This window comes from Leuciscus leuciscus, assembly GCF_965113295.1.
Source record: "Leuciscus leuciscus genome assembly, chromosome: 10".
NCBI lineage: Eukaryota > Metazoa > Chordata > Actinopteri > Cypriniformes > Leuciscidae > Leuciscus > Leuciscus leuciscus.
In genome coordinates, this window is record NC_138734.1 from 42,044,511 (window position 1) to 42,062,481 (window position 17,971).

A 17,971-nucleotide genomic window follows, 5' to 3' on the forward strand; every position below is an offset into this window, starting at 1 on the left:
GACTGTGACGACGCGGTTTAACGGTCATCATCATAATTCCGGCAACGTTTTTTTATATATATATTTTTTTAAATGTATGTACATTGATAACACTATACTTTGTTTTATATTACATTTACATCAAATCAATAAAAAAAAGTGGCTGTGGGAGTGGCGGTAAATTTGGCATCTTTCTCTCTTATGTTCTGACTGCCATTATCAATCTCTCTCTATTTTTATTAATATTTTTTTTTTAAAGTTGTTAAAACAATATTTAAGGGGGTATTTAAGCAAATTGGAATTTGAATAGAATAGAATAGAATTTGCAACACGAAAAATATATTTAATGTAGGCTAGTCTCTCATTCACCGCTAGAAGATTACCCAACCATGACGACTTCTGCTTCTGAGAAACCCGGAAATGTGAAAAAGGGTTGCTCATAAAATTCATCTTATTTCCTGTTTTAATGTGATATGTGTTGTCACAATTTAGAGTAAACATTAGGCCATTTTACAATCTCTTAATAGGAGAGGTTCACTGAATGATTTACAATCAACATTCTGAAATTAAATGCTATATTCATTGTGGGATCGCAGTAAAGTAGGACACATACGCTATCCAACTTTTAATATATAGATTTTGATGATTTAACAATTAAAGGAAACAGTAAGACATACACTCGCAGAGAAAAAAGGTACAAAAGCAGTACAAATGATTCACCGTTGTACTTTGCATACCAAGGTACATATTGGACCTAAATAATACATAATAGTACCTAAATATATTAGAAACATTTGAAAGGGTAAAGTCAGACAGCTTAAATTTGCGCCATTTTATTTCTAAGAGCGTATGCACTGCATAAAGTTTTGGGTTCATTAGCAAAAAAAATTTTTTAACATTCATCATGATGTTGACTTTGCACCGCTTGATAATATGACAACTAAATGTTTGCCCTGAGATTCTGATTTTAAGTAGCCTATCAAAATAATAAAATATTATTTGGCATTCGCTGCTTTGTAAGCTTTATATGAGTACATTTATGTCGTTTTGATTTGGACAAGAAAACAGAAGCAACTAAACTGGTTGCTGACATAAATGAAAATGGCAGTGGCTGCTAATGGAGAAAGATTGAGTTAGTTTACACTCACACGTCTGGTCACATGTCTTTATTCAACATCCTCTGTCACATGCATTTAAACCCCTTTACTGATTCCACGCGGCTCCCCACACCCAGTCATTCATTATCTCTGATCTCTTCTTTCACAGTGAAAGCATAAAACAGCTCGAAAAACTCAAACAACACATTGCTTTGTATGGGATTTTATGATTTTTATGAACGACATGTATCATACAGCATATATATATATTTATAATCAGTGTTTACTTACATTATGCATATATGTGTATCATAGAAATCAAGTGCATATTTTTCCCTGTCAATGCATCTGTGGCCTTGTGAGAATGGGACCGCTATTTCAGGCCATGGTCACATGAGTTATGACTTTAGTTTGGTCTGGTGTTTAGAAAGTCATTCAATTTTAATATGAGCCAGTAATATGTTTTGAGAAGCACCGGGTGGAAGACAGTGAATTATTTATAATTTATTTCTCATTCACACACAGTGAAACCAATATAAATCTGCAATATGACATAAAGATCTCTTTGACTGTTTGACTTTTTTACTATGTATATTGAAAAGTAGACCATATTTAGCTTTAATTTTTTTACTGTATTTCATTACATTAATTTAATAATGAATACACTGATTCCTTTAAACAACTACTAGTTTAGTATACAGTAAAGAGGTTCTGGGTTGGATTATTATATGAACTATTTTATTATAATATATTGTAATATAGCCTTCAGTTTACACTACTGTTGAAAAGATTGGGGTCAGTAAGGTCAAAATTAAAAAATTAAAAAACAAAACCTTTTATTCGGGAAAGATGCATTAAATTGTCAGAAAGGAAATTAATACTGTTACAAAAGATTCCATGACCATCACAAGATGTACCACAGATTCCACAAAAACATTAATCAGTAATAACAAATATAATATAATAAGAATGTTTATTCTTGACCAAATCTGGAGAAATTGCTGCTGAAAAATTTGCTTTAACCATCAGGAAAATATATTGAAATAGAAAACAGCTAATTTAAATTGTAATAACTAATAATTCAATAATATATCGGTGATAATATATATATTATATGTGATTGTGTGAATGTGTGTGTGCGTGTTTGTGTCTAAATACACACACACACACACACACACACACACACACACACACACACACACACACACACACACACATATATATATATACACATTATGTAAACACAAACTTTTATTTAAGATGCGATTAATCGATTTGAAAGCCCTAATATACAGTAAATGATATGTAAATAATATGATGCATTAACCATATATTAAGCAGTCACTACAGTGGCAGAAACATTCTGGAAGTTTCTTACACTGCCTTAATGAGAGGAGACATCATAATAATGTATCACGATTATACTGTACAGAAGTAAACTATATCAACTCGCATTCATTGTCACTTAACCACAGCAACTGTAATACTCGACAACGAGATTACTATATTAATATAGCTTCATGTGTCAGTAAAGTGTGAAAGGTGTGCATGGATAGGATATTTCTCTGTGTAAATGATATGAAACCGGGCGGAACTGAAAACGGAAGCTGTAAGACACGTCAGCTGAAGCTGTCGGACACTTTTAAGTGACGCACCGCTCCGGCTTCCTCCTCAGTTCAGCAGTCAGGTGTACTCTGCGCTTCTCTGCGTCTTGTAAACACTAGGTATATTTAATATTTGCGTGTATGTTTTTGTCTCAGTCGAGTGCTGCTCATTTGAAGTCACAGAACAGTGTGTTTTTTTCCGTCATTCGTATAACATTTTGTTCATTGATTCATTAATGTCTTGACTTGTCATGTGGATTGTCATCATAGTGCAAGGTAACCATGAATCAGTGTATTTTCTTCTTCTTCACCATCTCATGCGTGCGTCATCCTCTCGCTCAGAGTATGTCTGATAATCAAACTCACTTTGAATGAATATCTCGCGCGATAACGTCTCGAATCTGATGTTATTTGTTATGTTTATTCAGCTTTACGTGACATACGAATCATTTATCATCTTTTATGTGTTTTGATGTCAAAGAGGAAGGCACATGTTCCCCTTGTCTTCCAATAAGATGTAATGCTGTTTAGTTTTTTCGAGAGATCGACCGATATTGATGATATTTTATTACCGATACCAATTATTTGTATGTTTATGTGCCCAATAACCGATATGCAGAACCGATATTTATTTATCTATTGGTTTATTTCTATTTGTGACAATTATAACGACAGCACTGATTTGAACAAACTGTTTAACACTTTTTAAATGCTGTAATTTCTGCACTCCCGCCTTGCATTCAAAACAAACGCACTTCTACATCAATAAATAGTGAAAAAAAAATATATATATAGTCACTAAAGTGTCTTTTAAAAAATAAAATCTGTGCTTTAATGCCGGTCTTGTACGCAATTGCCATTTATCTGTGTATCCGATATTACAAAACCTCGATCCGTTTATGGGAAAACCCTTAAATATCGGTAAAGCCGATTATCGGTCGATCTCTCTTTAGTTTTTCACAGACACATCACTGTTTTCATTGCTCTTTTTGTACATCCAGGTGTTTTAAGGACATATTTGGATTGATGCCTGGCAGATTAAGATGGAGCTGTCTAAATCTATCACACACAAGAACGGGAGGCAACGGAAGCCTGCGGTGTCCAACTCAGACATGCGTCCGAGAGAGTCCAAGCTAGAAGTGGAGGACGACGAGGAGGCTCTTCTTCAAAACTCAGACAGGGATGATGGACAAGCCAAAGTGTCTAATGGGATCAATGGAGAACTGAGCAATGTTGCATTGTTGTTATTCCTGTATGTGCTTCAGGGTATTCCTTTAGGACTGGCCGGGAGCATCCCTCTCATCATGCAGAGTAAGAACGTCAGCTACAAGGACCAGGCGTATTTTAGCTTTGTGTTTTGGCCCTTCAGTCTGAAGCTGTTCTGGGCTCCTCTGGTGGACTCGCTGTACCTGAAGCGGTTTGGCAGGAGGAAGTCGTGGCTGGTTCCCACTCAGTACCTGCTGGGTCTCTTCATGCTGTACCTGTCGTTCGCCGTGGACTCGATGCTTCAGACGGACGGGCAGAAGGGTCCTGATGTGATCACTCTGACTGCGGTGTTCTTCATGCTGGCGTTCCTCGCTGCCACGCAGGACATCGCTGTCGACGGCTGGGCTCTCACGATGCTGTCCCGGGAGAATGTGGGTTACGCTTCCACTTGTAACTCGGTGGGTCAGACGGCCGGATACTTCCTGGGTAATGTCCTGTTTCTGGCTCTGGAGTCGGCCGATTTCTGCAACAAGTATCTGAGGTTTGAGCCGCAGGAACGGGGCATTGTAACACTCTCAGGTATATTCAAATGTTATATTCAAATGTTATATTCAAATGTTATATTCATTACTGTGTTTGTGTATGTTTTGTGTGAATGTATGTTTTGGGATTAGTAAGATTTTAATATATCAGTGAGAAATTAATATTTTTATTTAGCAGTGATACATTAAAATGATCAAACGTGACAATAAAAACATTTAACTTGTTACAAAACATTTCTATTTTAATAAAATTCAGTTTTTTGAAATTTCAATTCATAAAAGAATCCTGAAAAAAAAGAAAAATTCCACTGTTTCCTCAAAAATATCTTGAACTAACCCAAACCAGCATTGAAGATGAGTAAATATTTACTGTTTTCAACATTGATAATAATAAGAAAACATTTCTTGAGCATCAAATCATCATATTAGAATGATTTCTGAAGGATCATGTGACACTGAAGACTGGAGTAATGACGCTGACAATTCAGCTTTGATCACAGGAATACAATATATTCAAATAGAAACATTAAAAACGTGCACTTTTGAAAAGTAGTGTTATATATATATTAGTACCATATCTTTTTTCAGTATTAAAACAGGCCTAAATAAATGAAATCATGTGACTTGAGATGCAGGTTTACTGATACTTTGTACTTTGTTCTGTTCTGCTCCGTCTCAGACTTCTTGTTTTTCTGGGGGATCGTGTTCATGGTCTCTACCACTCTGGTCGCTGTCCTGAAAAAGGAAAATGTCAGTCACCATCATACCAAGAAGAAGCCTAAAGAGGAGACGCAGGGTGTGATGGAGACCTACAAACTTTTGCTGTCCATCATTAAAATGCCCACAGTCTTTACCTTCTGTGTTCTCCTGCTAACTGCCAAGGTAATGTTCACTGTGGTCATCTACCTTCCTGTTTTAACAGCTTTGATTGTTGTAGAGATAGATAGAGAGATAGCTTTGATTGTTGTAAAAATAAAGAGATAGAGAGATAGATAGAGAGATAGCTTTGATTGTTGTAGAAATAGAGAGATAGAGAGATAGATAGATAGCTTTGTTGTAGCGATAGAGAGATAGATAGAGAGATAGATAGATAGCTTTGTTGTAGCGATAGAGAGATAGATAGAGAGATAGATAGATAGCTTTGATTGTTGTAGAAATAGAGAGATAGAGAGATAGAGAGATAGATAGAGAGATAGATAGAGAGAGAGATAGAGAGAGAGATAGATAGATAGCTTTGATTGTTGTAGCGATAGAGATAGATAGAGAGAGAGAGAGAGAGATAGATAGATAGCTTTGATTGTTGTAGAAATAGAGAGATAGAGAGAGAGATAGATAGAGAGAGAGATAGATAGAGAGAGAGATAGAGAGAGAGATAGATAGATAGCTTTGATTGTTGTAGCGATAGAGAGATAGATAGAGAGATAGAGAGAGAGAGAGAGAGAGAGAGAGAGAGAGAGAGATAGATAGATAGCTTTGATTGTTGTAGCGATAGAGATAGATAGAGAGAGAGAGAGATAGATAGATAGCTTTGATTGTTGTAGAAATAGAGAGATAGAGAGAGAGATAGATAGAGAGAGAGAGAGATAGAGAGAGAGATAGATAGATAGCTTTGATTGTTGTAGCGATAGAGAGATAGATAGAGAGATAGATAGAGAGAGAGATAGAGAGAGATAGAGAGAGAGATAGATAGATAGCTTTGATTGTTGTAGCGATAGAGAGAGAGAGATAGAGAGATAGCTTTGATTGTTGTAGAGATAGATAGAGAGAGAGAGAGAGAGATAGAGAGATAGCTTTGATTGTTGTAGAGATAGAGAGAGAGATAGATAGCTTTGATTGTCTGATTGAAATTCCATTCCACTGGCTATATAAAATATAATAAAAATGCTGCAAAGTGCATTAAAATATGTGACCCTGGATCTCAAATCCAGTCACATGTCGCACGGGTGTATCTGTGGCAATAGCCAACAATACATTGTATGGGTCAAAATTATCGATTTTTCTTTTATGCCAAAAATCATTAGGATATTAAGTAAAGATCATGTTCCATGAAGATATTTTGTAAATTTCCTACCGTAAATATTATATAAAACATTTATTTTTGTGAGTGAATGAAGCATAATCGTGAACATAAATGTACAACTTTAAAGGAGATTTTCTCAATGTTTCAAAATTTTTTTTTATGGGTTTTTTTTTTTATAGTCGTATCTCGACCAATGGAAAGCTTATTTATTCAGCTTTCAGATGATGTATAAATGATTATGTGACCATGTGACTGGTTTTGTAGTCCAGGATCACGTATAACTCTAGAAAGGGATGATCTAATTGATTCCTCTTGGTCTCTTCTGTCAGATGGGTTTCTCTGCGGCGGACGCTGTGACGGGACTAAAGCTGGTGGAAGCCGGCGTTCCTAAAGAGCAACTGGCTCTGCTGGCAGTTCCCATGGTGCCTCTGCAGATCCTGCTGCCTCTGGTTATCAGTAAATACACCGCTGGTCCACGACCACTGGACATTTTCTACAAGGCCTTCCCATTCAGGTACTAACAATCCACACAACACAGTACAATTTAATTTATATAGCATGTTTAAAAACAACTGGTGTCGACCAAAGTGCTTTACAAAAGCCAAGGAAACAAACAATAAGATAGAAAACACAGAAAACAGTAAAGCAAAATAAAGAACAATAAAATGGAAAACCTATGAGGTAAAATATAAAAAAAATAATGATAATTAAAGGAACACGCCGACTTCTTGGGACTTTAGCTTATTCCCCGTATCCCCCAGAGTTAGATAAGTCCACACATACCCTTCTCATCTCCATGCGTGCCGTAACTCTGTCTGACGCACCCACCGCTAGCCTAGCTTAGCACAAAGACTGGAGGCAAAGGGCTCCAGCTAGCATACTTCGCCTTCTGAGAACATATTTCCCAGTATGTATACGGTTAGAAGGTGGCTGTGTCTCATGTGACCTTGTTATCATGTGACCACGCTGTGACTATACAAATCACAACATGTAAATAGGAAAATGTTGGTGTTATTTTGTCATGTATTGGGAGCAGTGTGCTAGCTGGAGCCGTTTACCTCCAGTCTTTGTGCTAAGCTAGGCTAGTGGTGGGTGCGTCAGACAGAGTTACGGCACGCACGGAGATGAGAAGGGTATGTATGGACTTATCTAACTCTGGGGGATACGGTGAATAAGCTAAAGTCCCAAAAAGTCGGCGTGTTCCTTTTAAGATATATTGAAAGCAATTGAAAAAAGATTCGTTTTCAAAGTGGATTTAAAAATTGACCAAGTGTGGGCGGATCTGATGTAAGCTGATAGGCTATTCCATAACTTAGAACCCTATTTTTAAGTCTAGTTCTAGGAACGGATAGTAGATCTGAGTGATCTGACTGAGAGGCTGGATGTAATAGTTCAGATCGGCACTGTGGAGCCTGGTTCTGCAGACACTCAAACACAAATAACAGCACACATGCCTTGACTCTTGACTTTAAGAGCTGTGATGTACAGCCACATGTGTGAGCGATCATTAGAGGGAATACATGAGTTTTAATGGTAAGCGTGTGGCTTGTGTTCCTCGAAGGCTGCTGATTGGTCTAGAGTACGCCCTGCTGGTCTGGTGGACCCCGAGTGTTCGGCAGGATCAGGGATTTCCGCTGTATTATTATGCCGTTGTGTTGCTGAGCTACGCAGCGCATCAGGTTAGTTCACATGCTTTTAATTGAATCAACATGAACCAATGCTACATTTTTCTAAATGTCATAATCATTTGTTAACAAACAAGTATTCATTACTTCAATAAGCTCATTGTTTCTGCCTTAAATTATTACGTTGTTTAAAGTAATACATGTTTAGCTAACTGTGATTTTGTATATGTACATTTCTGAAATACTTTGCTTTTGCTTTGCTTTGAAATGGTGTGTATTGTGAAAAGCACTATACAAATAAATGTGAATTTAATTAAATTAATAACCTTTATAATAAATAATAAATAATTCTATAAAAATAATAATAATAAAGAGAAAACCTTTAATATAATAAGTGCTATTTTTAATGTGCACAAAATATCAAGGAAAATCACACATATTTGCATCTATACATTTATCTATAATTTATATTTATAATAATATAATGGTAACACTTTACAATAGCCTCATTTGTTAACTTTAGTTAATGCATTAACTATCATGAACTTACAGTGAGCAATATATTTATGGTATTTATTAATCTTTGGTAATGTTAGTTAATAAAATTGCATCTTTCATTGTTCATGTTAGTTCACAGTGCATTCACAAATGTTAACAGATACAATGTTGGATTTTAAAAATGTATCAAGAAATGTTATTAATATTAACTAAGATTAATAAAAGCAGTAGAAGTATTGTTTATTGTTAGTTCATGTTAACTAATGCTAACAAATTAAACCTTATTGTAAAGTGTTACCAATATAATAATCATATAATATAACAATAACATAAGAACTCACAAATGAAATTATATATAAAAATGTATCACAAAATGAAATAATAGAGAAAACCTATAATATAATGTTATTTTTAATATATATATATATATCTCAAAAATAAATCGCACATGTTTACTTTGATATATATTTGTGTTTTTAAATGTATTTATATTATAAATATATAAAATGATAATAACATAACTCAAATGAAACAATAATAAATATATACAAAATAATAAATACATATATATTTACATATCTATATTTTATGCATTTATATGTATGTGTAATTATATAACAATATACTAAAACGTATTAATATTTATAATAACGTATTAATATTTATAATAATGATATAACCGTAACAATTCACAAATGAAATTGTTATATATATGTATAATAATAATGTTACAAAATGAAATAATAAAGAGAAAACCTGTAATATAATGTTATTTTTAATGTGTATATGTAAAAAATTACTATATTTTTTAATTACTATAAATTTACTATATAATTCTATGTTAGTATACATAATATAAGAAAATATATAGGTATGTAATTATGATTTCATGATGTAATATTACTTAAGTGATTAATTGACTGTTTAGAATGAAATGGGGTTGGATTGATTGCAGAGTGTGTCTTCCTCCACTAGGTGGCGCTGTACAGCATGTATGTGGCCTGCATGGCCTTTCATGCCAAGGTCAGTGACCCAGTGATAGGCGGCACGTACATGACCCTTCTGAACACTGTGACTAATCTAGGAGGGAACTGGCCCTCCACTCTCGCTCTATGGCTGGTTGACCCGCTGACCTTTAAGGAGTGTCAGGGAGCGCCGGGTCAGACGTGCGGATCGGCTGAAGAAGCAGGGGTCGGTATCTTTCTATTTCCAGGAGTTAGCTATTTAGTGGCACTTTTTAACCCATTCTTATCTTGTCTTCAGCTCTGTGTCCGAGAGGGCGGCACGTGTGTGACGACATTGGACGGTTACTACGTGGAGTCTGTGGTGTGTGTCCTGATCGGTGTGTGCTGGTGGATCTTCTTCGGAAAGAAAATGAAGCGGTTGCAGGAAGAAAGTCCCTCTGCGTGGCACTGCAGGGTTGCCAAATAACCGTCCCGACTGGACTCCGTCATGCCCTGGCCTCTCTCTTTTCCTCTCAGAGCGACTGCTTATTTTTGTCACACTACAGCAGGCCTGTAGACCGGCTTTACACTCTGGGAGGACTAAAATAGATGAATATACTGTACTATTAAATTATTAGCTGCATATGCATTCCATTATGCACAAAAAGCAGAGTTTTAATTTCAAATTTAAGATGTAGAGATGCTTCACGGATACACGACACATGACAGTAACAGCATGACATTCACTGCTCGGTTGCCTATTTTATCAAGCGTTTGTCTCACAAATACTTGAGGTCCTGTGCCTTGTGCATTTCTGTTTTTAGTATGATGCAGGGTTTTTTTTCAACAACAACAACAGAAAAACTTGTGTTCTGATATCATACATGAATGTTGAACAGTTGCTACATGCACATTTCAGCTTTTTGTGTTTTCTTCTCCAAAAGAATTGACTTAATTGAGCACTTCAGGTGAAATGTTAATATTTTTTTCACCCAATTGTTAATGTTACTGGTTGTAGTCCTACTGAAACTGGTTACAGAGATGGAAATGTTTATGTGAAGTTAACTGTGTTCTGTTATGTTTATAAATCATTGACTTTAGCAAGGCCAGGAAAAAAAAAAAATCTCTCTTCTCTCACACTCGTATTTTTTTTTTGTTTGGTCCTTTTCAGTGTATTTTTATGGCCAGTGCTTTTAATGTTTCAGTTTAAAAGTCTGTGACTGAACTTTCTGTTTATGAAACCAGCTGTGTCTTTTGGGACAACAATTTTTGTTAGCTCTGACAAAATCCACGGCAGCAAAATTAATCATTAGATTTTTCTATAAATGATTTAGGGTGCGTTTACACGACAACGATGCACTAAAAACGGGAAGATATTTCCTTTGGGTTTTTGACGTACAGACGACAGCATTATCAAAATCTCACGGACCGAGACGCATGCACTAATAAGCATGCGCATGATGTCATGTTTACCACAGATTTAAGTTTTTGTAGTTTACTTAATTACTTAAAGGAACCGTATGTAAGAAATGTATTTCAATTAATCATAAAATGGCCCTGATATGTCACTAGACATTAAGAAATCATGTTCATTTCAAATACTTATCACTGACAACAGTAGTCCGGCCAGGATACACCGCTCTACAGTAATTTGAAAGTGATTGCAGTACCAGTTTTGGCCACAATCTTACATACGGTTCCTTTAATCGTATTTAAAAACTTGCACTTTGTAACCCGTTTTCAAAAGTTTGCGTTTTAAGCCCCCAAAAAGCCGCTGTCGTGTAAATGAACGTTAAAGTTTCCAGTTTTTAGTTGATTTTAGTTTGATATTTCAGCAGTGAAGCGGAAAACATGGAATAAAATCTGTCATTGATTGACGTGGATATTTATACAATCATCAGCACTTCTATTACCAGTTGCTTCTCGAAATTCATGAAGAGCGTTCACCCAAAAATGACAATTCTGTCATTATTCACTCATCTTCATGCCTTCGCCCCCAAACCTGACTAGTGTCCCACGGAAATAGAAAGTCAAAATGGGCTGAATGACAAAATGTTCATTTTTGAGTAAAGTATCCCTTTAAAATACTGTACTGTACCGATAAACATTTCCTTTATTTTTGTAACACTCATTAAATATCCTCTTTCATTTGTTTAAGGTCATATAATGAGGAGAGAGGGTAGTTGCAGTGATTTTGGACTGTTGTAAATACTTGTAAACTGTTTCAAGGGACGTTTTTATCAACATTCCCAAAGTATGTACAAAATAAATAAATAAAATACAATAAAGGCATTTCTTAAATACAAACAAAGAAAATGAAGATTTGGTCCAGTTATTTTAAGCTTTCCCACACAAAAGTATGGTATGTGTGTGAAATAAAAACGCTTTTGTCAATTTGAGCCTAGCTGCTACCCTTTATCAGTGGGCGGGGCTTTATTTTGTAGTTCTTCCTCTATAAACAACATGCCGTCAGGTTCAGAGACTGCAGACATGAACGAGGATGATAAACCCTCCAAAAATGTCATTGCTCATATATCACAGTTTGCTGACGATAACTTAACTTTTATCCGGGTAAGTAGCATATCTGACCAATACATGCCATCTGGTTTCATTTTAATAGTGCAGACATATGACTGCCCAAGTATCGAGATACTGAGTTTGTGAACTACAAGCTATATGTGCAAGCTGCTAATGGAGGACACAATGTTATATTGTTTAATCTTGTGACTTGCATATATTGAATGGCATGTTCCCCAACAGAACATCAGCACAGGTCTCGGCATCGCGGGTCTTCTCATCATAGCGAGGAGCATCAGGCTGGTAAATGCACAAACAGCGCTTTTCTTTCACGCTGATGCCAATGGTCTCTGTGTGCTCGAGTAGACTGTACTAAGTGTACTCATGCTTTCTGGTTTTGTGTTTGAATAATTGAACAGCTGGTATTATCTGTAAACAAAAACACATTAGCCACGCCCCAAACTCACACTATTGGTTGAGGTTGGCAGAGCGTCGACTCCTGTTGTACTGATTGGCTAACACGCGTGGAACCTTTTCACAGACTTGTCATATATATAATTGTTATTATCGTTATTTATTGATTTTAAATGATGTACATTTATAACACTACACTTTCTGCTGTCTGGCATATGACTCTCACAGACACAAGTTTTATATGTCGTGACCAGGCTTGCCAAGTCTGCAGTTTTTCACAACACTGTGATTTGAAGCAACAACAACAACAAAAAAAAGATTCTGAAAATCAGATAAAAAGACAAGACTGTGTACTTAAAGTGTAAACGCAGAAAGCAACCGGTCTGGGGCAAAAAAAGTTCCTGGGAAAAAGTTCCTGGGACAAATTGTTCCGGGTAATTTCGGTGGAAACGCGGCTTTAGTGAGGGAAAGAACCAGGCGCGTCGTTAGATATGGGCATCCGGGGCTTCATGTTTTTTTTATAGCCCCGGATCTCAAAAAAAATTAATTTATTGATAATTATTATTAGGCAAAGTGGCAAGCCGCACGAGTCCACGAGCCGTGAGAGCAGGGCGTGGACAGTAGCGCGAGAGTTAATGAGTCACCTGAGTTCAAGTTCAAGCACCGGTTTCAAGTTTCTCACGGATGAACTTCGGGGGCGCGCGCGCCGCACCGGTTTAAAAAAAATAACGCAGTCAGCACCGCCGCACAGTCTTAAGTCACACCAGATGTTGTCAGGCTATATGTCAGTAAAACTCAGAAAAACGAACTTACTTACGTCGTGCCAGCCGTTTGCTCACGGCTCAATCACGCGCAAATGCGGCGCGCCCTGTATCACGCAAAATAAACTATAGCATGTAACGTCGTGTTCTGTCGTCAATTAAGTATTGAAATAACCAAAAGGGAGATTAAAGCTGCGTCAAAACTCTATGTCGGGGCTTTTGTATTCCTTTGTAGGCTACATAAATGTTACACATTTTGGCGTAGCCCTACTCAATTTTCATTATTATTATTCTAACATTTTATCAATATTGCAAAGTCATCAAAACTGACAAAATATTTTGTGACCAAAAATGTGAAAAATAGGCCTACATCTAGCCTAAATGATCGTTCATGACATTCTTTTAACTATAAGCAACCCAATTTGTCTGTATTATTTCCTTTGTATAATGTGCTTAAATATTGCTGCGCAGTCGTGTGATTTAGTCTGCTTGATTAACATTATTACAATGTATTCCTATTTAACTCTGATATGTAGCCTATATATAAGGTCCTCGAATGTGTTCGAATATTTCACCAGCATCAGCCTTTTCACAGTTTCTATCACTCCGCTTGTCTGTGTTTGCACAACTTGCATCATTAGACCAGTAATGGTGACAAGTGACTGTCTTTATGAGTGAACAATTGAAATTTAATTGAACTGATTTAATAGTGCCAAAAACATTGATTAACTCAAGAAAGAAACAAGTTGCTGAAACCAATCTTTAATGCTAAAAAGTTTACATCTATGCAAAATAATCCTTGAAAGATTTCTCATTTAAGGCCATTCCTGTTTGGAATATGTGGTTCCACATTTGAATGTGTGTGTCTGTGTGGTAGTATGGCCTGGTGTGGCTACAGTGCCAGGACTGAACTTTTTAACCAGTCTGCCTGCAAATAGGCCTAAAATATACATTATTCTCTGTATCGAATCATGTTATCTTGTTAGCCACCCTAGCCCCTGACGTTTCGGGCTCAGCCCCTGATGTTTTTAAAACCTAGAAACGCCCCTGGAAAGAACTAAAATCCCATTAAGCATTGTGAACAGTGAACAACAACAGTCCCCCTGTAGTCAATAATTGTATCCCTAAAACTAATCTTTGATCACCAAAATAATGTTTTTTCCTTGAAGAATAAAAATCTTCATGGCTTAAAGTAGCTTGAATGTAACTCGACACCCTTGCCTCATTTAGTATGCGCAGTTCTATGAATATGCAATTGAGCCCCGCCTCCACTCACTCGCTCAGCCCAGAGATCCACTGGTTGACGATCACACGTTGATCTGATTGGTTACAAGGTAGTTTGTGACGTCAGAAACACCAGCGATTTCAAAGCGTGTTTTTGAGACTGTCTTTGGTTCACTGCAGTTTTAAGGAGAAAATACTCAGCATATTTATGAATTTGCACATGGTAAATCTTAAAGCATATTAAAAACACCACATAGACATATAAACAACATTAAAAGCTGGATTTTCACCACAGAGGGACTTTCAGTAGTTTGAGAGCATACAGAGATCGACTTGATTACGTCAACTGGTTTACTAGTATCTGTCAGGTAATTGGTCAATAATTTTTCTGATAGTAGTTTTAAATAGTTGTTAATGTGGAAAACATGCAGTGAGTGTGATGATGTAGTTATGGCATCCACCAGCAGAGGCTCCCGATGCCCTGGGATGATATCCATGTTTTATTTCCCCGTGTGTGTGTTCTGCAGATTACAAAATTCGGCTCTGCCACGGATATTCCAGCTCGGTTCATTGAGAGAAACATCAGCATCCGAGGAAGACTGAGAAATATCACAGAGAACGGGCTTGAAGTCGAACACCTCCCAATTGATGTCCCTTTGCTCAGTCGTCTGCTTACTAAACGTAAGGACACACATGACCCCCTCACACACTTTAATTAAATGTTTTATCAGTAGGCCTGCACATTTATTGTACAGCTGTCACGGGGACCACCGCGTTCATCTGAACAGCTGCTCTCAATTATGACTCAATCTTTAAAAGCACATTTCTCTTAGAAACCGTTTTCATAATTGTGTGTCTCCTGCTGTGTCGGAAAACGTAGAGAAGTTTTTGTCTTCTTGCTGCTGTTGCAGTGCTTGTAGAAGTTGGATCAAAGCCCATTTAACTTATTAGTCTTTTAACTTCAGTCAGTGAAGCATAAACGGTTCTTCTCTCCCGTCGTCCTGATGTTTCACTCCAAATCTTGCAAAATGACGATTCATTTTGTTTCAGAACTGAATCAAATTGCTGCTGGGTTATTATTAACATTTGCACATTTACAAGATCATATTTCAGTCTTTGCGAAGTAAACCAGTTAGTGAAGGGAGGCAGTCAGTGTAATTCAATTATGCACCATCCATGCCTTCAAAATGAGTTTAGATGTGATCTAAATGTGCCTTTTCTAACACTACACTAGTTGGATAAAGGGATTATATCTGTCAATGTCACTGTGATTCACAGATGGCCGTGTTAAGCTTGACCTCGTGGTGCTTGTAGCATATGGACGTGTCTAGCTTTCTCCTGTATACCTCAGAGACTGATACTCATATCAGGAAAGCATCATAGTGTTCTTGCTCGCATAACGGTCCCCTCAGACCTCAAAAAGCCTTTCTTTAAAGTCCCCCTGTAGTCAATTATTTTATTAAAACTCATCTTTGATCACCAAAATTACATATTTAAGCGTTTTTGCCTCGGAAAAAAATCGTCATGCCTTAAAATACCTATAATGTAACTCGACACCCTTGCCTCATTTAGTATGCGTGGTTCTATGAATATGCAAATGAACCCCACCTCAAGTCCCCCTGGCCTGTAGTCAATAATTGTATCCCTAAAACTAATCTTTGATCACCAAAATAATGTTTTTAAACATTCAAGCTTAAAATAGCTTGAATGTAACTCGACACCCTTGCTTCATTTAGTATGCGTGGTTCTATGAATATGCAAATGAGCCCCGCCTCCACTCACTCACACCAGCTCAGAGATCCACTGGTTGACGATCACACGTTGATCTGATTGGTTACAAGGTAGTTTGTGACGTCAGAAACACCAGCGATTTCAAAGCGTGTTTTTGAGACTGTCTTTGGTTCACTGCAGTTTTAAGGAGAAAATACTCAGTAATGGTGTCGACTTATGAATTTGTATTAAAGCATATTAAAAACACCACATAGACGTATAAACTACATTAAAAGCTTGATTTTCAACCACAGGGGGAATTTAATAATTTTGAGGAATACTGAATCTGTTTTTGTGTAAGTCAGATGAGTAAATACATGCTCATATTTAGTCTAGATCTACGATAACCATCATGTTCACACACAACGCCGATTTATCTCAAAATGGGGACAGGAGAGCTATCAGTCAGTAAAGGCGAAAACAAAGTTACTTGAGTTACTTTTTACTTATATATTTTGTTGTAAATTTAAAAGTAATGCGTCACTTTACTACTGTAGTTACTTGATTTTCACCACAGAGGGACTTTAAATCCTTTAGAAGGCTCACTGCTTTATAGAAGCTCCGTAAACCATCGGAAAAGCACTTTGAAATTGAGTCTTGGGTTACACTTTATTTTAAGGTGTCATTGTTACAGAGTAATTTTTAAGCACTGAGTAATATTAAGCAACTACATGTACTTACTATAGGGTTAGGGTAGGATTAGGATTTGGTTGAGGGTTAGTTGCATGTAATTAAGCATAATTTACTGTTATTACTATGGTAAGTACATGTAACATATGTAACAAGGACACTAAAATAAAGCGAGTCTTGTTGATGGAGTGGTTGTGACGACTCCTCCTGACTTCAGCAGATCAGTCCGTGAGCGTCCTGGACGTCCGTCTGGCCGGAGTGGAGATGACCTCAGAAGGGCACGACTGGATCGCTCAGCAGCTGAAGCCGGCAGAGACGCTGTGGCTCCGACTGATCGCTCGGCAGAACCAGACCCTGCACTGCCTAGTGTCAGTTAACAGGGTGAGTGAGAGTTTCCAGATTAGCACACAGTCAGATTCCACCAGGAAAGTTGTTAGCTTGACAAACGAGAGGCTTTAATGCCTGGGAAAAACAGAGCAGTGGTTTTCAGTCTTTTTGACTGCAAGGCCCAACTGTACACAACAATATTTAAAATCCCCATTATTATTTGCTAGATAAATGGGGGTTTTTTTCTCAAACTTTAATCAAATGTTTTAGAGCTTGGCGTAATTTAGAAAAATAGAATATTATTGATTTTATTCATTTACATTATTTTATCCATCCATCCTACCATCCCCGCTCCTTGCGTGGAAATTTCATTTTTTATTTTAATGAAATGAAATGAATGTTACTATACTTTACTATATTTTATTTCAATTATGTTTTTATTTAATATTTTGTATTTTTAGGGGATTTTATGGTACTATAAGTTATATTTATGCTGTGGTTATAATCCAGATATTACCTGTTAAACACTTTTTCAAAGACTTAAGATTTTTTAAAAGAAGACACTTGGCAGATTATTGCCAAGTAAAAAAAAGTTATAATAAAAAAAGTGAACTTAAAAAAGTGTTTTGTTATGAAAAATGCACAAAAATACAATTTTTAATATATATATATATATTCAATGTAAAATATATATTTTCCAAAGCATTCTAAATTTGAGGTTGATATCTAAAAAAATGTGCTTTCAGTAAGATTTTGTTTGGGCGCAGTACCAAACGTTTCCACTAGGAAATTCATTTTTGACCAGAGGAGCAC

General features: G+C 36.5%; 2 protein-coding genes across 5 annotated transcripts in view; both read left to right on the forward strand.

The window, feature by feature from the left end:
• The window catches only part of c18h3orf33 (c18h3orf33 homolog (H. sapiens)), a 466,419-nt gene that overhangs the window by 446,836 nt on the left and 1,612 nt on the right, over positions 1-17,971 (forward strand). Inside the window, exons 2-5 of one of the 3 annotated variants that reach the window (XM_082181381.1) lie at positions 11,137-12,086; positions 12,276-12,335; positions 14,959-15,112; positions 17,049-17,212. In XM_082181381.1, coding sequence (XP_082037507.1) covers positions 11,979-12,086; positions 12,276-12,335; positions 14,959-15,112; positions 17,049-17,212 — 486 coding nt within the window. In that variant the 5' untranslated portion in view covers positions 11,137-11,978. Of the gene's footprint in view, positions 1-11,136; positions 12,087-12,275; positions 12,336-14,958; positions 15,113-17,048; positions 17,213-17,971 lie in introns of those variants that run through there. The other 2 variants (XM_082181382.1, XM_082181383.1) reach the window with 2 other exon arrangements.
• slc33a1 (solute carrier family 33 member 1) lies at positions 2,695-11,469 on the forward strand. 2 transcript variants are annotated; one of them, XM_082181363.1, is made up of 7 exons: positions 2,695-2,800; positions 3,682-4,465; positions 5,108-5,310; positions 6,778-6,962; positions 8,010-8,127; positions 9,547-9,762; positions 9,835-11,469. In XM_082181363.1, the coding sequence occupies exons 2-7, from the start codon at positions 3,724-3,726 to the stop codon at positions 10,000-10,002; spliced, it is 1,632 nt and encodes a 543-aa protein (XP_082037489.1). In that variant the 5' UTR covers positions 2,695-2,800; positions 3,682-3,723; the 3' UTR covers positions 10,003-11,469. The 2 variants fall into 2 exon arrangements, with proteins under 2 accessions (XP_082037489.1, XP_082037488.1); XM_082181362.1 differs by having other exon boundaries at positions 2,729-2,956.

Bases quoted from the DNA above. Each gene is read 5' to 3' on its own strand.
- slc33a1 (XM_082181363.1), top strand. From the start codon at position 3,724: ATGGAGCTGTCTAAATCTATCACACACAAGAACGGGAGGCAACGGAAG. The intron at 4,466-5,107 runs GTATATTCAAAT...GCTCCGTCTCAG, and splicing joins GGGCATTGTAACACTCTCAG to ACTTCTTGTTTTTCTGGGGG. The intron at 9,763-9,834 runs GTCGGTATCTTT...TCTTGTCTTCAG, and splicing joins GATCGGCTGAAGAAGCAGGG to CTCTGTGTCCGAGAGGGCGG.